Here is a 20,678-nt window from a genome sequence, read left to right as displayed (position 1 = left end):
TGTACTCATTTGAACTGTAGCCAAAAAATTAGTGGGTGGAGAACGTACAACCTGTTAGAATTATAGTATGCTCAGATTCTGTCTGTGTTGAATAGTTTATCATCAGGTTAATCTAATAGGAGTTGGCGGTATTAATGTTATTATTGAGAATTGAGAGAATGGATGTATTAGTGAGATTCTGCTGGGTCCCAGCACATTCGGGTTTGGAAGGAAATAAAATGTAAGACCAATTAGCCAGTAGAGCTTTGAAACAAGATAGAATTGATATTAATGTTCCACTAGGTAGAGGTGAGGCCAAATGTAAAATCAGAGCCATTTTGATAGATGTGTGGCAGAAGAGATGGAACTCTGAGCCCAAGGGCCGTCATTTATATACTGAGTTAGGAAGGGGGATTTAGAAATGTTGTAAACCGTGATTGACCACACACTAAAGCACAGTAGGTGGCAGCATGCACCTTTAATTTTGGTTTGCGGACCGCCATTATGTCACAGAAGAGTTAGAAGCTCAGGCCACAGAGTTGAGGCTCGCTCAGGCAGTGTTTTGGTTATACTCTACAATACCATTTTGTATCTAATTTTATTTAACAGTCTGCAATCAAGTTTGTTTAGGTAAATATACACCGCTAGCTAGCTAGTAAACACTACCAAAGATGCGACCGTTTTTACTGTTAGGGTTTCTGTTGTCGAACATCACTGCGACGGCGGCGATTGAGCCCATCAGTACCAGCATAGCTGTTGGTATGGCTGCGGCTCTCACCGGCTTCCTCGCAACCTACCAGAACGTGTTTTACTATTTTCACGAATGTTGTAGACCAGAGTGGATCTCCTTCAACAGAACAGGTACGTTGAACATTTAGTACCGGCGTGTTAACGTTTCTTTTGGGGGGCATTTCCAATTAACGGCGTTGCAACTTTAGGTTTTTTTGAACATACCCTAATTTGTAGTAAGTAAAGGTATTGTGGTCCTTCCTTAGCTACTTGCATCTCTCTGGCTCAGTCGGAACACCTCTGGCCCTTAACATTGTAGGCTTTCTGAATATAATTTGCCGTTTTAACTTAAAAATTCTGAAATGCTGAAAGACATCCATGTGGAAAACCATGGTCGAACGTAGCCGATGTTGAATGTGATCCCTTTTCTGTCTGTGGTAACGAGTGACAACCAGCAAAGTCAAAATGGGCTATATCGTAAAAATTCATTAACATAAAATGTAGCTTTTTGTTCTTCGTTTCAGGTTAGTGGTGTAGTTGGGGTTGTGTTTAAAATCCGATTGTAAGAACATAAATTGTATAAATATGCGTGGTTTAGTCATTTATTAGGCCGCGTTCATCTGCTAGTCGGAACTAGGAAACTCGGAAATGGCCGATTTGATGTTTCGTTGAACACGGCACGTGTATAACTAATACCAGTTAGCAAATCGGAAATGTCCGAGTTTCATAGTTGCGTTTAGTATATACCTGGTGACGACCATTTTGCTACAGATTTGCTTTTGCTGTGTTGTTGTCGCATAATGATTACGTAGAAGGAAATAGCCTACTTGGACTCTTAACGTCTTGCGTTCCTAAATTATAAACTTGGTAGCTAAATGTTTATTTGAAGTTAAAATGAGAGCAACATACAAAACCTATTTCGTATATTATGTGTTGATATCGAGTGTGTTTGTGAACGCGTTCGAACCAATCTCAACCACATTTGTGGTCGGTTTGGGAGTTGCAGCAGTGGGGCGGAAAATTTACAATTATGTATATGAAAGTTGCGATTCAAAATGGATTTCTTTTAATTCAACAGGTATGTGTACAGCTAAATATGAAATGGTTGATGTGTTTAATTTAGACTATTTGATAATGTAGATTGTCAGTCCATTAGCGTTTTTAATCTGGCAATTGCTTATCGATCTCCACCAGTATACCGTTGGCCTACTTTAGAAAACGAGGGTTGACTTTAGGGTCGTCAAATATTGTGTGGATGAAGTGCGGTATTTTAACGATGTCTTAAATCCATAAATGTAGCAGTCTTGTGCAGTTTATATCTATAGGCTACATAGAAGTGTGCCACTTTATTTTAGGCTATCTGGCATTAGTGCATAAACCTAAGCTTTAAGGCCTAATTGTACACGCGCCAAATGGGAACGGGCAGAAAAATGGAATGACGTAGGCAATAACAACTAGTAGGCTACGTTTACATGGACGGAAATAATTTGATATTAAACTGATTACGGCAGTAGTCAGATTATGCAATAGTCATGTAAACACCTTACTCTGTTTATCATAATCGTCGTAAGATCATAATCGAAATAAATACCTAGTTTTCTGAGCAATCTTTAGATTTATAAGGACATCTAAACACCTTAATTGGCGTTCCAAATGTGTTTGATCTGCGCATGTTTCCGCACCGTTAGCGCAAGCCTACCAGTTTGGCACGAGTGAAGTGAGTAATTGTATATATTGTTTTGACCATTATTTAACACGGAAAGTCAGTTAAGAACTAATTCTTATTTACAATAACGGTCTACACAGGCCAAAACCGGACAACGCTGGGCCAATTGTGCACCTCACTATGAGATTCCCGATCACGGCCGGTTGTGTAACAGCCGGCCGTGCCTCTTAGAAGTAGTTCACATCAGGGGAGCAGAAGTGAGGGGGACATAACCTGGCAGGGGGTCCTCCATCAGTTTGGGGGGCATCTGAAGTTCATTCTACTAGGGCTTTCCCTGACAAAAAAAATATTGGTCAACCAAGAGTAGTCTTCTTTTTTTTTCTCCGACCAATCGATTAATCAACATTTTAAAACTTTTTCCATAATCAACTGTATTAACTGAACTAGTCAGATTCTTTAAGCACGCTGTTTGATTTTTTTAAAAAGACACAAATGACTCAAAGGGAGCCGGAGATCAAAGTGCCAATTTCTTACAATTTCTACCAATTTGCGTGTCAGTTATGATTTCCATATGCACATTTTTTGCGGAACAGTTTAATTTAGTTTATAATAGTCTTTGTCTCAATCATTGTCGGTGGTTAATCTACATTCTATCTAATAAAAGTTATACAAATCTAAAAGTTACTTTTATTGCCATTTGCCAACTATGTAATAATGACCTACATAAAGCCAACACAACATTGCAGCCTGCAGGTAGAAAATAAAAATATAAATTACATTGGCTATGCGTGGCCTGTCTGCAACGATCTTGAAACATTGTATCAACTGTCAACTGTGTCGCCCCAAAACTCATGCTAGCAAACTTGAGACTTTGTATAAAATAGTCTGGGCCCTCAGTTTCCAGTGCCAGTGATCTCGGACAGACACAGCTGTAGGCTTCTTGTGCAAGGGATAAGAAGTAATCAGTTATTTTATGACGTTTCCACTGGATCAGAGCATTACATTTTTTGCTTTGGTTATCAAAAGGGAGAGAGCTGGAAATACTGTTAAAATTGTCATTCACAATTGATTGTCAAAATACTTTGTTTACTTGCTGGTTGAAGGTGAAGAAAAATTACTTTGAGAAGCTCCACAGCTCATTAGTGGGGGTGAGTTAAGACAATTAAAAATACTATCAGACAAAACTTGTAAATGTAACGAAATAAACCAAACTTGTTTCTCACAGGTAGCGTTCTGCAAAACACATGTCCACTCCGACAATGAGAACTAATGGTAAATGACTAATAAAAATATATTGAATGCGTTAACAGAAATTACCATAACCAAACAAACATTGCAGACATTTTGGGAATTAATGGTAAATGTAGGCTACTACTGGTGATGTATGTAATGGGGAATTGATAGACACAGCAAACAATGAAGTTATGAAACAATGAATACCCACGAAATGGGGGAAGAGAGCGCATTCTGGAGAGAGAGGTGTGCATCTGAGCCACAGTCCCCATATTCTTGGATCGTGGCATCCTGCGGCTTCGTCAATGGATTAGTCCACTGAGACGGGCACAAATCACACGTGTCTCTTGTGCCATGAAAAAAAATAAAAAATGATTTGACTGCTCGACTAAAATAAAACATTTAATACAGACCCCTTTTGTCATACAGTAGGCTATACCAAAAAAAGCACCCGTCCCAAGTGAAAGTTGCGCCCCTGTTTCACATACAAACATATGTCCAAACTCCAAATCCAATATGTAAACTTCTCAATCAAACTATTATATTCTATTCTATATATCTAACTATCCACAATTATCACATTATTGTATGTATGTAACCGTACAATTGTCTGAGTTTAATTCAATAAGAGAAAAGCTGTGAAATAATAAGGGAGGGCCTGAAAAGTAATGTTTGCTAAAGATTTGAATTGGTAAAGGTAGATGATAGATTTCTATGTTATGTGTGATGATTGTGAGGCAGCATACACATTTGACAGTCAAGACAGGGACTTCAAAAAGGCCTATACACATCAAGGGAACTGTAATCTAGATTATTGTTCAGATGGGTAGAATGGAAACTGAAATCTGTCCCTCTACACCAAACGCGATCACGACACACAGGTTAAAATATCAAAACAAACTCAACCAATGACATTAATTTGGGGACAGGTCGAAAAGCATTAAACATTTATGGCAATTTAGCTAGTTAGCTTGCACTTGCTAGCTAATTTGTCCTATTTAGCTAGCTTGCTGTTGCTAGCTAATTTGTCCTTGGATATAAACATTGAGTTGTTATTTTACCTGAAATGCACAAGGTCCTCTACTCCGACAATTAATCCACACATAAAAACGGTCAACCGAATCGTTTCTAGTCATCTCTCCTCCTTCCAGGCTTTTTCATCATATAACTTATATGGTGATTGGCATCTAAACTTTCATAGTATTACCACGACAACACAGTTCGTCTTTCAATCACCCACGTGTAACCAATGAGGAGATGGCGCGTGGGTACCTGCTTCGATAAACCAAAGAGGAGATGGGAGAGGCAGGACTTGCAGCGCGATCTGCATCAGAAATAGAAAGGAGTTCTATTTTAGCCCTTGGCAATGCAGACGCTCATTGACGCACGCGAGCAGTGTGGATGCAATAATTGAATAACAGATTCCTAAATGTATTTTGCAACGCAAGTGGTGTGGTCAGCCTATAAGTGTGTAACCTCTCACATAGCCTTAATAGTAACTCCTGCAGAATGAAGCATTTCTTGCAGTAAAATGATACACCAAATGTAGGCACAATTTTGACTCGGGAACAGGAGTTGAGAAATAAGATTTCTTTCATTCAACATCTTGAGAGAATGCGCATTTAGCACCTCTACAGCTATCTTTATCAGCATCAGAAAAGCTGAAAATATTTCAACCACATAAAATATGCATCCAAGCCAAACTGAAATCTTATCAGAAACATGTTGGGTTGTTTTCACAGCTTTCTAGTTCCTTACAACCGGTCAAAATGAAATTTGAAACATAGTCTTAAACATTTTTTTTTTTTTAAATTTTATTGCATTTCCTTCCTGGTCCCTAAACATATTTCCTCCAAGAAAGAAGCAGAGCTGACCGAGAACTTTACTGATGTCAACTAAATTAAAGCATTCATTCTATCGATTTATGACATTCTGGTGAGCAAGGGTTTGTTTTGTCTTTCATGGCAACATATAATGACAGAAGAGAAGAAGCTGCAAGTATCTAATTATAGGCCTAGAAGTATGTCCTGAAACCCCTGACAAAAAATCCTTCCACTATCGGACTGTAGCCTGCAGCACATTTTCTATATTAGCAGGTTAGGGTCGAGTGCGGGCCTAAGATTTTCAATTTATCACATATAGTCGGGTGGTTGTGGGGAAGGGTTATTAGCAAATGCGGGCGGGTGCGAGTGAACAAGCAGCTGACCCGTGCACCACTAGCCTGCTTAGCAGCTGTGTCCTACATGCATAACTAATCACGTTAAGATAACCACCTATAATTAGTATAGAAATAATGGTGGTGTATTCATAGCACGTCCCATTCATTGACACTAATAATCAACTTCTGCCCTGTCATCAGGTTTGGAAGTGGCCCTAGATCAGAAGCTGTTTGGTCAACATGTTGCCTCCAGAGTCGTCCAGAAAGCTGTAACGGGTTTCATCAACAATAAAAACCCTAAAAAGCCCCTGGTGCTCTCTCTACATGGCTGGACTGGCACAGGGAAGAACTTTGTCAGCCAGTTGATAGCTGAAAACATCTACAAGGAGGGCATGGCCAGCAGTTTTGTCCATCAGTTTGTGTCTACAGCTCACTTCCCTCATCTGAATCAGATTGAGGACTACAAGGTAAAACAAGTATTTTGTTAAATTTAAATGTAATCCCCAGTAACCTTGGCAGGGAAATTATCAATGGAGAATTAAGTGTTAAAAAAAATCACTCTTATGCATATTCCATATCAGTGGTATTCAAATCTTACCCTATGAGGTCTGGAATACTATTGGTTTACTGTTCTACCTGATAATTAATTGCACCCACCTGGTGTCCCAGTTCTAAATCAATCCCTGGTTAGATGGGAAGAATGAAGAATAAAAAAAGCAGTGGAACTGGCTTCAAGGTCCAGATTTCAATTTGAGGGTTCTATATGATACAGGATGTACAGTACCATTCAAAAGTTTGGGCACCTACTAAAAACCTAAGGATTTTACCTTTTTTTTTTTACATTGTAGAATAATAGTGAAGACATAACAACTATGAAATAACACATTGAATCATGCAGTCATGGCCAAAAGTTTTGAGAATGACATATTATTTTTCACAAAGTATGCTGCCTCAGTTTGTATGATGGCAATTTACATATACTCCAGAATGTTATGAAGAGTGATCAGATGAATTGCAATTAATTGCAAAGTCCCTCTTTCCCATGCAAATTAACTGAATCTAAAAAAAAAACACATTATCACTGCATTTCAGCCCTGCCACAAAAGGACCAGGTGACATCATGTCAGTGATTCTCTTGTTAACACAGGTGTGAGTGTTGACGAGGACAAGGCTGGAGATCACTCTGTCATGCTGATTGAGTTCGAATAACAGACTGGAAGCTTCTAAAGAAGGGTGGTGCTTGGAATCATTGTTCTTCCTCTGTCAACCATGGTTGCCTGCAAGGAAACACGTGCCGTCATCATTGCTTTGCACAAAAAGGGCTTCACAGCCAAGGATATTGCTGCCAGTAATCAACCATTTATTGGATCGTCAGTACAAAAAAATATTTTAAAAAAATGCATGAAATGAATTGTATGCATTCACTGCATTCACTTCGTCTGCTAAATGACGTAAAATGTTTAAAAAATCAAGAACTCCAAGGAGAGCGGTTCAATTGTTGTGAAGAAGGCTTCAGGGTGCCCAAGAAAGTCCAGCAAGCGCCAGGACCGTCTCCTAAAGTTGTTTCAGCTGCGGGATCGGGCACCACCAGTACAGAGCTTGCTCAGAAATGGCAGCAGGCAGGTGTGAGTGCATCTGTACGCACAGTGAGGCGAAGACTTTTGGAGGATGGCCTGGTGTCAAAAAGGGCAGCAAAGAAGCCACTTCTCTCCAGAAAAAACATCAGGGACAGACTGATATTCTGCAAAATGTACAGGGATTGGACTGCTGAGGACTGGGTTAAGGTAATTTTCTCTGAATCCCCTTTCCGATTGTTTGGGGCATCCAGAAAAACGCTTGTCCGGAGAAGACAAGGTGAGCGCTACCATCCGTCCTGTGTCATGCCAACAGTAAAGCATCCCGAGACCATTCATGTGTGGGGTTGCTTCTCAGCCAAGGGAGTGGGCTCACTCACAATTTTGCCTAAGAACACAGCCATGAATTAAGAATGGTACCAACACATCCTCCGAGAGCAACTTCTCCCAACCATCCAGGAACAGTTTGGTGACGAACAATGCCCTTTCCAGCATGATGGAGCACCTTGCCATAAGGCAAAAGTGATAACTAAGTGGCTCGGGAATAAAACATCAATATTTTGGGTCCATGGCCAGGAAACTCCCTAGACCTTAATCCCATTGAGAACCTGTGGTCAAGCTTCAAGAAGCGGGTGGACAGACAGAAACCCACATTCTGACTAACTCCAAGCATTGATTATGCAAGAATGGGCTGCCATCAGTCAGGATGTGGCCCAGAAGTTAATTGACAGCATGCCAGGACGGATTGTAGAAGTCTTGAAAAAGAAGGGTCAACACTGCAAATATTGACTCTATGCATCAACTTCATGTAATTGTCAATAAAAGCCTTTGACACTTATGGAATGCTTGTAATTATACTTCAGTATTCCATAGTAACATCTGACAAAAATATCTAAAGACACTGAAGCAGCAAACTTTGTGGAAATTAATATTTGTGTCATTCTCAAAACTTTTGGCCACGGCTGTCGTAACCAAAAAAGTGTTAAACAAATCAAAATATAAAATTTAGATTCTTCAAAGTAGCCACCATTTGCCTTTTTACAGCTTTGCACACTTGGGATTCTGTCAACCAGCTTCACCTGTAATGCTTTTCCAACAGTCTTGAAGAAGTTCCCACATATCCTGAGCACTTGTTTGCGGCTTTTTCTTCACTCTGCAGTCCAACTCATCTCAAACCATCTCAATTGGGTTGAGGTCGGATTATTGGAGGCCAGGTCATCTGATGTGTCATTTCATCACTCTCCTTGGTCAAATTGCCCGTACACAGCCTGGTGGTGTGTTTTGGGTTATTGTCCTGTTGAAAAACAAATGATAGTCCCACTATGTGCAAACCAGATCACTGCAGAATGCTTTGGTAGCCATGCTGATTAAGTGTGCCTTGAATTGAAAATAAATCACTGACAGTGTCACCAGCAAAGCACCCCCACACCATCACCTTCATGCTTCACGGTGGGAACCACACATGCGGAGATCATCCGTTCACCTACACTGCGTCTCACAAAGACACGGCGGTTGGAACAAAAAATCTCTAATTTGGACTCGGCAGACCAAAGGACAGATTTCCACTGGCCTAATGTCTATTGCTCGTGTTTCTTGGATCAAGCAAGTCTCTTTATTATTATTGGTGTTTTTTAGTAGTGGTTTCTTTGCAGCAAATTGACCATGAAAGCCTGATTCACGCAGTCTCCTCTGAACTGTTGATGTGTCTGTTACTTGAACTCTGACGCGTTTATTTGGGCTGCAATTTCTGAGGCTGGTAACTATAATGAAATTATCCTCTGCAGCAGAGGTAACTCTGGGTCTTCCTTTCCTGTGGCGGTCCTTATGAGAGCCAGTTTCATCATAGCGCTTGATGGTTTTTGCGACTGCGCTTGAAGAAACTTTCAAAGTTCTAGACATTTTCCGGATTTACTGATTTTCATGTCTTAAAGTAATGGACTGTTTCTCTTTGCTTATTTGAGCTGCTCTTGCCATAATATGGACTTAGCCCAATTTGGTAAAAGACCATCTTCTGTATACCACCCTTACCTTGTCACAACACAACCGATTGGGTCAAACACATTACGAAGGAAAGACATTCACTTTTAACAAGGCACACCTGTTAATTGAAATGCATTCCAGATGACTACCTCAAGAAGCTGGTTGAGAGAATTCTAAGAGTGTGCAAAGCTGTCATCAAGGCGAAGTGTGGCTACTTTGAAGAATCTCATCTAAAATATATTTTGATTTTTTTTGGTTACTGCATTATTCCATATGTGTTAATTCATTGTTTTGATGTCTTCACTATTATTCTACAATGTAAGAAATCGTAAAAATAAAGAAAAACCCTTGAATGAGTAGGTGTGTCCGAACTTTTGACTGGTACTGTATATCTGCATTTTTTAATTTTTTTTATAAATAGCTTACAGCATAGCCGCAAAATATATCTTCACTGCTGGAGATGTCTGTGTTTTTACTGTTGTGACCATCCCTCAGTCTCAGCTGCAGCAGTGGATCAAAGGCAACGTCACCAACTGCCCACGTTCCATGTTCATCTTTGACGAGATGGACAAGATGCACCCTGGCCTGATCGACTGTATAAAGCCCTACCTGGATTACTACGAACATCTGGATGGGGTCTCCTACCGCCAGTCCATCTTCATCTTCCTCAGGTAGGACAGACAGACTAGCAGTGTGGGATTTTTAAGAATTCATGTGTTGTTTTTGGATACTTTTGTATTTTTAACTGGATTTACATCCAAATATATTACACATCCATCATCGTATCTTTCCGGTTTTACTTACCTAAACGTCAGCTGTCAGATAGGCACCCCCAAAAGTAAAGTTCAGTTACTTCAGATTTTTTATTTTGCAAATAAAATCACTACACATGAACCTAATGCATTTATAAACTAGCCCATGTCCGGACCAGTGAGGAAGAAAAAGAACGTTGGACCCAGCTTAAAGTGGCAATATGCAACTTTTATGGGCGACCTGACCAAATTCATATAGAAATGTGAGTTATAGACCTATAATTCTACTTGAAAGCAAGTCTAAGAAGCGGTAGATCTAATGTGATTACTTTCTATGCTTCCAATTCACAAGTTTTGTTTTTGTGTCTTACTTTCGGTTTTGTACACCAGCTGAAACTACAATATTATTAGTTGTAGAAAATATATTTCACAGCGGTTTAGAGGGTACAATGATTGTTTACACTATACTAGCTTATTTTGTCACAACCTGAAATTAGGCAAACTATTCGTTTTAGCAACCAGGATATGGCAACTTTTAATATCTACTAGTTTGTTTTCCATAGCAACGCTGGAGGAGAGCACATCACGCAGGTGGCCCTGGACTTCTGGAAAGCAGGTCGAGACCGAGAGGAGATGAAATTGCTCGACTTAGAACCAGCTCTCTCCCTGTCCGTGTTCAACAACAAGCAGAGTAAGCCACCTCTTTGTCGTCCTTCTTTAGGGCTGAAGCCTAACTTATGCACTTTGGTAACTCTTTTTCATATTCATGGTGTTTTTTTGCATTGGATAAAAGCAGAGACAAAGAGCTACAAAATGGTATATCATACGCTCCATTTGAGGAACAATGGGAAAGTAATTCTGCTTTGAAAGTTGATTAACTTGTAACCTGACTTTTGAGAAAATTGTCTTGGAATGTTTTGGTACATATTGGAGAGTTCCTCTTTGTCTACACTCATTCAGCGTTGTTCACACCCTGTTAAACTTTAGCTCCACCAATCTCTTTAAGGGTTGATCCGAGCATTCTGTCCTAACAGCAGTCAAGCACCCAAGCTAACTGGCTAACAGTTGTGGCAGTGACATTCTATTAAAATCGGCACTTGCATAGTGGAGTATTTTGTTAAGACATGTAGCTAGCTAGCTAAACAATGCACCATAATCCCAACTCATGACGTTACTACCCTGAATGAATCTGCAGGCAGCTAACTAACCAGGTTCAATGTTAGCTAGCTAACATTAGGCTATAACTAACCAAGCAAATGGCTCGGAAATACGAAATAATAAGATCATACATGTTAGCTAGCGGGCCAGCCAGCTAACATTAGCTAGCTAGCTAACAGTACACTTTAACTTGAAATGAAATCGACTTTGTCAAAACTAGAAATGTGTAATGTCTGAAAATGTAGCTAGCTAGACTTTCTTACCTTTATACATCATGGTTGGACACTTCTCCCTGTCACGGTTGCCATGGTTGCCCTTAGTTCGAAGATGTAATCCGGAGACGGGTGTTTTCTCCATCTCCTTAGCTATCATAATCTAATTCCACTGATTTCAAAACTCTGGAGGATAGAAAGTTGAGAGCAACACAATCATGGCTAGCGGGAAGGTTGCTTCTTTTTCTGTGGCTAAACCAACTAGACTCTTAATTTAACCTTTTGAGGACAGATGTTCCGCTAGCGGAACCCCTAGCCAACAGCCAATGGCATCGCACAGCGTGAAATACAAAACCAACTAAAATACCACAATTCAATTTTCTCAAACAATCAACTATTTTACACCATTTTAAAGATAAGACTCTCGTTAATCTAACCACATTGTCCGATTTCAAAAAGGCTTTACAGCGAAAGCAAAACATTAGATTATGTCAGGAGAGTACCCAGCCAAAAAATAATCACACAGCCATTTTCAAAGCAAGCATATATGTCACAAAAACCCAAACCACAGCTAAATGCGGCACTAACCTTTGATGATCTTCATCAGATGACACTCCTAGGACATTGTTATACAATACATGCATGTTTTGTTCAATCAAGTTCATATTTATATAAAAAAACAGCTTTTTACATTAGCATGTGACGTTCAGAACTAGCATACCCACCGAAAACTTCCGGTGAATTTACTAAATTACTCATGAATAACGTTCACAAAATACATAACAATTATTTTAAGAATTATAGATACAGAACTCCTTTATGCAATCGCGGTGTCAGATTTTAAAATAGCTTTTCGGCGAAAGCACATTTTGCAATATTCTGAGTATATGGCTCGGCCATCACGGCTAGCTATTTTTACACCCACCAAGTTTGGGACTCACTAAACTCAGAATTACTTTTAGAAAAATTGGATTACCTTTGCTGTTCTTCGTCAGAATGCACTCCCAAGACTTCTGCTTCAACAACAAATGTTGTTTTGGTTCCAAATAATCCATAGTTATATTCAAATAGCTCCGTTTTGTTCGTGTGTTCAGGTCACTATCCATGCATTTCGTGACAAAAAAAATTCAAAATATTCCATTACCGTACTTAGAAGCATGTCAAACGCTGTTTAAAATCAATTTTTATGCTGTTTTTCTCGTAAAATAGCGATAATATTCCAACCGGGCAACGTTGTATTCATTCAAAGGCTGAAAGAAAAAAATGGAGTAGTCTCGTGACCGCGCATCTCCAGTGTCACTGTCCCCAGGCTGACCACTTACAAATTCTGCTGCTGTTCTTCGCCCAGAGACAGCAGACACCCCATTCCACTTTCTGGCAGCTTTAGGCAGCCAATGGAAGCCTTAGAAAATGTGACGTTACAGCACAGATGCTGTATTTTTGATAGAGATGCAACAGAAGGACAACAAATTGTCAGACAGGGCACTTCCTGTATGGAATCTTCTCAGGTTTTGGCCTGCCATATGAGTTCTGTTATACTCACAGACACCATTCAAACATTTTTAGAAACTTCAGTGTTTTCTATCCATATCTACTAATTATATGCATATTCTAGTTTCTGGGCAGGAGTAGTAACCAGATTAAATCGGTACGTTTTCTATCTGGCTGTGAAAATACTGCCCCCTATCCCAAAGAAGTTAACAATTTTATTCATATTTACAGATGGCATAACATTTTTATTAAGGCACATGAAAGTTCACATGTTCCAGAAGGCATTTCTGCCCAAAAATGCATTTTGATCAACAACAAAAAAATAATATTACTTTCAAATGGCTGTCATGTGAAGTAGTGACCCGCGACATACGCCTAGTTTCCTGAAATGGATCACATGTTTCTCTAAGGTCAGGATTTTCTACTTTGTTACTACAACTGGGGTTTGAAGACTGGGGATGTTATTGGAGACTTTTCAGACCTTCGATACAAAGATTACCTGTGATATCTATATTCTGTCCATCTGCCTTTCTTGCCCCTGCCCATTTTATGACTATCCTTACCCCCTAGGCACTTGTGTACATCTGAGAGGATTGGGTAAGCAATTGGTGGTAGCTTCTTCTTGCCCATCTTATGACTGTGTTCTCCCTTTCCCTGTGTAGGTGGGTTGTGGCACACCAGTCTGATAGACAAGAACCTAGTTGACTTCTTTGTCCCCTTCCTGCCTCTGGAGTACAGACACGTGCTGCTGTGTGGCATGGCAGAGATGTCCGCCAAGGGCCTGAAGCCCGACCGGGACGTGGTCGACCAGATGGCCAGAGACTTGGTCTATTTCCCCAAGAGTGAGAAGATCTTCTCCGGCAAGGGCTGCAAGACCATCGGCGGCAAGCTAGATTACTACACGTAGTGTGTGTTTGAGATCGACTACGTTGCTGCCGGGGGCTGCAGACTGACTGATCTAATCACAATGAGTAGTAATTTAGGATGGAAGGTGGTTTGTAGGTCTGATCAGTCGGTCTGCAGTTGCTGACAGCAATGTAGATGATCTCAGCGGGAACAGCTACTTCGTCGATCTACCACCTACTCTACTGTGTGCACTTTCTTAATGAGACCATCTCCGCCAGTCGGAGTGAGGAAGTCAGTGACTGAACTCAAAGGGGATGATGACCCGGCCATCAGGTCTCCCAACGTCAACACAACCATGTGGAGGACATCAACGTCTCTCTCTGATGTCACTTCTCCCTGAAGATGGACTACTGAGAGAGAGGGCCAATTTTAAAAGGAGAGAGAAAAAAAAACACTGAGGGGAAATGCAATTTTTAACCAATCAAGGTTCTTGATCCTGACATATATTCTGTGAATGAGTATCTCCAAATAATGATTTCCTTTTTCAGGGAAATCTGCTGCACATAAACTATGGCAAGTGAAAATGAGTTGTGTATTAGAAACAATTGTGGTTTAAAGTTGGAATCTCAAAATAATTTTTCTGCCAAATGGCAGCCCTGACACTTGGTTTGCTATCAATCTGAGGGATGCTGGGGCCGGACAAATGTCACCACTCTCCAAACGACAGATGGAGCTATAGATGCAAGGATTCGCAGTCTGAGATCAACGTGATGGTTATATTCTTCAAGAAACAATGAGTACATATTGTTAATCGAAATAAGAATTGGACGGCTTAACTATTTCAGCTTGCCCCTTTAATTGTCATTGAAAATCTAGCACCTGAAATATTGTGTATTTGTGGTTCATTGGATACCCATTAATTGTGTATTTTGTTTCTGTTGTCAGTACCCAGTTTACCAATACCTAAACATAGAAAAATCTGCCTTAAAACTTGCATCAATTTTGCCTTTGTTTTTAATCTTAACTCATTCACCAGAAGCATTGTGTACATTTCAAAATCTGCTGTAAGTTTATCTTTGTGGGTATACAAGTATTTAGTTCAGTTCATCAATTTTGACACATTTTTCAAGGTTGATCCAGATTTGTCCTAAATCATTTCATTGAGTTGTCAAACATTCCATCTTGATTAAATGTCTGCAACGAAGTAAATCCAATTGTAATTTGTTTAAATTTAACTTGACCACAATGAAACAATTGTATGTTTTATGTATAACTGTATACCATGCCTTAGTTGGCATACTGTTCCCAGTCTAAACAATGCACAAAATTATTACAGGAAGGAAGGTTCACCATTTTTCATTAAAATGTTTTTACATGGAGAGAAAAAAAATGGTTTCGTTTGAGTAAATGAAATATCAAACATTTTTGAAGGTAATGTAAGAACTACTACGTTTAAGTCAGGACATCAAAGGAGGCATATTTGTACATTTTACACTCAAAGCATTCTAGCTTGCTCATTTAAGCCTTTTTGGGTGTTATATTCATGCGAGACCATAACTTAGCTGGGATTTTAGTCAATGGACAGGTTGTAGGTTTATCTGATCTAGTCCAGAAGTGAAATATCTTTCTCATCTCTTCTCACCTCCCTGGATCCTGGCCTGCAGGGAGGTCAGCTCCACCCTCTTTACCCCTTCTCTCTTCTGCCTTATGGTGGTCTTGAACAGATTGAGGGCCGTCATGATGTTGGTCATCACGAACATCAGCAGCACTACAAACAGTCTGATGGTGGAAGCTGTCAGGATTGGTGCAATAGAAACACAAAATGAGGGGATTGATCATCAGCAAATCTGATCTAGAATCAGTTTTGCTTTTTTGAACATGTGAATAAGATTACATGGGCTGTGGGGACCTAATCTTAGATTAGCAGTCTCCTACTCTTAGACACTGAGAAAACGGGCCCAAATCTAAGCATCTGTGGAAAGCTGTCAATATTGACAAAAAAGTCCAAAAGTCAGTTCAGTTTACCTGTGTCAATGAGGGAGTGGAACTCAGAAGTTATGACAGGAAAATGTCATTCTTATGAACACCGGTGTAGTTCCTTTGGTGGAAGTAATCTGTAGCAGGGAAGAGGAAGGCAGCAGAGTGATTGACAGCTGGCTGAGTCTGGGTTCTGTTGGAGCCGGTGAACGTGAGAAGGAAGGAGCCTCCTGGGTACTGTGGTGGAGTGGAGCAGGTGATGGTGAAGCTGTAGCCACATAACACATCTGTCTCCTGGAGACTCCTCCCATTGGGGCAGTCAGAGAGATATTAGGCTGGAGCAGGAGATCTGAGCAGATCACCTCAACATAGGATGGTATTGAACCAAAATCAATTCAAATAAACTATCCTTTCTATGGAGAAAATACACTGCTCAAAAAAATAAAGGGAACACTTAAACAACACAATGTAACTCCAAGTCAATCACACTTCTGTGAAATCAAACTGTCCACTTAGGAAGCAACACTGATCGACAATACATTTCACATGCTGGTGTGCAAATGGAATAGACAACAGGTGGAAATTATAGGCAATTAGCAAGACACCCCCAATAAAGGAGTGGTTCTGCAGGTGGTGACCCCAGACCACTTCTCAGTTCCTATGCTTCCTGGCTGATGTTTTGGTCACTTTTGAATGCTGGTGGTGCTTTCACTCTAGTGGTAGCATGAGACGGAGTCTACAACCCACACAAGTGGCTCAGGTAGTGCAGCTCATCCAGGATGGCACATCAATGCGAGCTGTGGCAAGATGGTTTGCTGTGTCTGTCAGCGTAGTGTCCAGAGCATGGAGGCGATACCAGGAGACAGGCCATTACATCAGGAGATGTGGAGGAGGCCGTAGGAGGGCAACAACCCACCAGCAGGACCGCTACCTCCGCCTTTGTGCAAGGAGGAGCAGGAGGAGCACTGCCAGAGCCCTGCAAAATGACCTCCAGCAGGCCACAAATGTGCATGTGTCTGCTCAAACGGTCAGAAACAGACTCCATGAGGGTGGTATGAGGGCCTGACGTCCACAGGTGGGGGTTGTGCTTACAGCCCAACACCGTGCAGGACGTTTGGCATTTGCCAGAGAACACCAAGATTGGCAAATTCGCCACTGGCGCCCTGTGCTCTTCACAGATGAAAGCAGGTTCACACTGAGCACATGTGACAGAGTCTGGAGACGCTGTTGAGAACATTCTGCTGCCTGCAACATCCTCCAGCATGACCGGTTTGGCGGTGGGTCAGTCATGGTGTGGGGTGGCATTTCTTTGGGGGGCCGCACAGCCCTCCATGTGCTCGCCAGAGGTAGCCTGACTGCCATTAGGTACCGAGATGAGATCCTCAGACCCCTTGTGAGACCATATGCTGGTGCGGTTGGCCCTGGGTTCCTCCTAATGCAAGACAATGCTAGACCTCATGTGGTTGGAGTGTGTCAGCAGTTCCTGCAAGAGGAAGGCATTGCTGCTATGGACTGGCCCGCCCGTTCCCCAGACCTGAATCCAATTGAGCGCATCTGGGACATCATGTCTCGCTCCATCCACCAAAGCCACGTTGCACCACAGACTGTCCAGGAGTTGGCGGATGCTTTAGTCCAGGTCTGGGAGGAGATCCCTCAGGAGACCATCCGCCACCTCATCAGTAGCATGCCCAGGCGTTGTAGGGAGGTCATACAGGCACGTGGAGGCCACACACACTACTGAGCCTCATTTTGATTAGTTTTAAGGACATTACATCAAAGTTGGATCAGCCTGTAGTGTGGTTTTCCACTTTAATTTTGAGTGTGACTCCAAATCCAGACCTCCATGGGTTGATAAATTGGATTTCCATTGATTATTTTTGTGTGATTTTGTTGTCAGCACATTCAACTATGTAAAGAACCTGCTAGCCTTTAGCTCAGAGCGGATGTTGCCTGTAATGCATGATTTATGGTTGGGATATATACAGTGCATTCGGAAAGTATTCAGGCCCCTTGACTTTTTCAACATTTTGTTACATTACAGCCTTATTCTAAAATTGATTAAATAAAAAATTGTACTCATCAATCTACACAAGACCTCACAATGACAAAGCACAAACAGGTTTTTAGAAATTTGAAAATCTATTAATATTAAAAAACATGAATACCTTATTTACATAAGTATTCAGACCCTTTGCTATGAGACACGAAATTGAAGTTGAGTGCATTCTGTTTCCATTGATCATCCTTGAGATGTTTCTATAACTTGATTGGAGTCCACCTGACGTAAATTCAATTGACTGGACATGATTTGGAAAGGCACACATCTGTTTATATAAGGTCCCACAGTTGACAGTGCTTGTCAGAGCAAAAACCAAGCCATGAGGTCGAAGGAATTGTCCGTAGAGCTCCGAGACAGGATTGTGTCGGGCACAGATCTGGGGAAGGGTACCAGAAAATGTCTGCAGCATTAAAGGTCCACAAGAACACAGTGGCCTTCATCATTCTTAAATGGAAGACATTTGGAACCACCAAGACTCTTCCTAGAACTGGCAGCCTGGTAAAACTGAGCAATTGGAGGAGAAGGGCCTTGGTCAGGGAAGTGACCAAGAACCCGATGAGCTCCTGAGTTCCTCTGTGGAGATGGGAGAACCTTTCAGAAGGACAACCATCTCTGCAGCACTCCACCAATCAGGCCTTTGTGGTAGAGCGGCCAGACGGAAGCCACTCCTCAGTAAAAGGCACAGGACAGCCTGTTTGGAGTTTGCCAAAAGGCACCTAAAGGACTCAGACCATGAGAAACAAAATTCTCTTATCTGATGAAACCAAGGTTGAATTTTCTTTGGCCTGAATACCAAGCGTCACGTCTGGAAGAAACCTGGCACCAATACGGTTAAGCATGGTGGTGGCAGTATCATGCTGTGGGGATGTTTTTCAACGGCAGGGACTGGGAGACTAGTCAGGATTGAGGGAAAGATGAATGGAGCAAAGTACAGAGAGATCCTTGATGAAAACCTGCTCCAGAGCACTCAGGACCTCGGACTGGGGCGAAGGTTCACCTTCCAACAGGACAACGACCCTAAGCACACAGCCAAGACAACCCAGGAGTGGCTTCGAGACAAGTCTCTCTGTCCTTGAGTGGCCCAGCCAGAGCCCAGACTTGAATCCGATCAAACATCTGCGACGCTCCTCATCCAACCTGACAGAGCTTGAGAGAATCTGCAGAGAAGAATGGGAGAAACGCCCCAAGTACAGGTGTGCCAAGCTTGTAGCGTCATACCCAAGAAGACTTGAGGCTGTAATTGCCGCCAAAGGTGCTTAAACAAAGTACTGAGTAAAGGGTCTGAGTATTTATGTAAATAGAAATTTCAGTTTTTAATTTAATATTTTCAAAAATGTCAAGAAAACAACTTATTTTTGCTTTGTCATTATGGGGTATTGTGTGTAGATTGATGAGAAAAAAAGAATTCAATAAACTTTAGAATGAGGCTGTAATGTAACAAAATGTGGAAAAGGTCAAGGGGTCTGAATACTTTCCGAATGCACTGTATGTACGGTCACAATACAGAAGTGGTCAGATGAGGTGGGTGCTAAGCCACAGGACTGTTTTGCTAGCACATACTGGAATATGTTCCGGGACCCATTCGATGTCATTGATGCTTATAAGAAATCCAACTACGCCGTCCAACAAACCAAATAGGCAAAGCAACAATACAGGACTATCACAGATTACAAACTATCACAGATTACAAAGGGAAACCCAGTTACACGACTGAGTTTACCAGATGAGCGAAATGCCTTCTATGCTCGCTTTGAAGCAAGCAACACTAAACCATGCTTGAGAGCACCAGCTGTTGATCACGATCTCCGTAGCCGATGTAAGACCTTTAAACAGGTTAACATTCACAAGGCCACAGGGCCAGACGGATTACCAGGACACATACTCAGAGCATGCACTGACCAGCTGGTAAGTGTCTTCACTGACATTTTCAACCTCTCCCTGATCCAGGCTGTAACTGGTTTGAACCGGTTCAGGGAAAAGAACGGAAACCAGAAAATACCATTGTTCGAGGAACAGAACCAGAACCAGACCCGAGAATGAAAATGATCTGTTTCGGAACAGAACTGTTATTATAAAATCATGGGAACCGCCTATGCAAAGCATTCACTGTAACTCAGAAACTTATTCTAGTGTCTGCCTGCCTGCCAGCTGAAATTTGTGTGTGTGTGTGTGTGTGTGTGTGTGTGTGTGTGTGTGTGTGTGTGTGTGTTTAGACTACCCGCCTACATTGGATTTATAAACTTCAAAAAGGTAAGACGTGTTTTGTTTTTAATTCTGGTGCCGCTCTGCACGTACAAGCTTGTTAGCTAGCTAGCTTGTTATGTTAGCTAGCTTGTTATGTTAGCTAGCTAGCTTGTTAGCTAGCTCTGGTCTAGCTCTCAAACTCTAGGTGGCATTTTGTGTAATGTAATGATTCTGAGAGTCATAATCAACGGCTAGCTGTGGACCAACGTTAGTAAGCCAACTCTCTGAATTTCAAAGACATTCAAAGTTCCTTCATTGAAGCCGCTACTCCGTAGGTATAATTATGTGGACCTAATTCAGATAATGCATTACATTACAACAAGATGCCCAGTGCTTCATGCCCACGCTCTCCTCACCCGCATACTACACCACACTTGTCTGTCCAATGCATATATGTAGCTTGCCCACTCCATAGCAAGCTGCTCTATCCATTGTTAATTTAATTTTGAGCTAAATATATATGTATATATCTTTTTTTAAGTAGGTTTAAAAAGTAACAATATAGACCATTACTTATTTTGGGTTCAAACCAGTACAGAACTTTATTTTGCTGGTCAAACAGCGGAATGGAATGAAAAACAGTACGGTTCTGTTCAGAATGGAACGATTGGAAAATAATT

At 41.2% G+C, this 20,678-nt stretch overlaps 1 protein-coding gene across 2 annotated transcripts; it reads left to right on the top strand.

The window, feature by feature from the left end:
* The first annotated feature begins 471 nt into the window (after positions 1-471).
* On the top strand, positions 472-15,168 carry LOC115203832 (torsin-1A). Of its 2 annotated transcripts, none has more exons than XM_029768865.1 (5): positions 472-840; positions 5,967-6,232; positions 9,815-9,990; positions 10,635-10,762; positions 13,595-15,168. In XM_029768865.1, exons 1-5 carry the CDS (start codon positions 651-653, stop codon positions 13,837-13,839), a joined length of 1,005 nt encoding a protein of 334 aa, XP_029624725.1. In that variant the 5' UTR covers positions 472-650; the 3' UTR covers positions 13,840-15,168. The 2 variants fall into 2 exon arrangements, with proteins under 2 accessions (XP_029624725.1, XP_029624726.1); XM_029768866.1 differs by lacking the exon at positions 472-840 and adding an exon at positions 1,492-1,786.
* Positions 15,169-20,678: the final 5,510 nt, after the last annotated feature.

This window comes from Salmo trutta, chromosome 12 (assembly GCF_901001165.1).
Source record: "Salmo trutta chromosome 12, fSalTru1.1, whole genome shotgun sequence".
Taxonomy (NCBI): Eukaryota; Metazoa; Chordata; class Actinopteri; order Salmoniformes; family Salmonidae; genus Salmo; species Salmo trutta.
Note: the sequence above shows the minus strand (reverse complement) of the source record. Positions and strands in the feature narration are given on the sequence as shown.

Coding starts and splice junctions, on each gene's coding strand:
- LOC115203832 (XM_029768865.1), top strand. CDS start 651: ATGCGACCGTTTTTACTGTTAGGGTTTCTGTTGTCGAACATCACTGCG. Junction 6,233..9,814: donor ATCAGATTGAGGACTACAAG/GTAAAACAAGTA, acceptor ACCATCCCTCAG/TCTCAGCTGCAGCAGTGGAT. Junction 9,991..10,634: donor TCCATCTTCATCTTCCTCAG/GTAGGACAGACA, acceptor TGTTTTCCATAG/CAACGCTGGAGGAGAGCACA.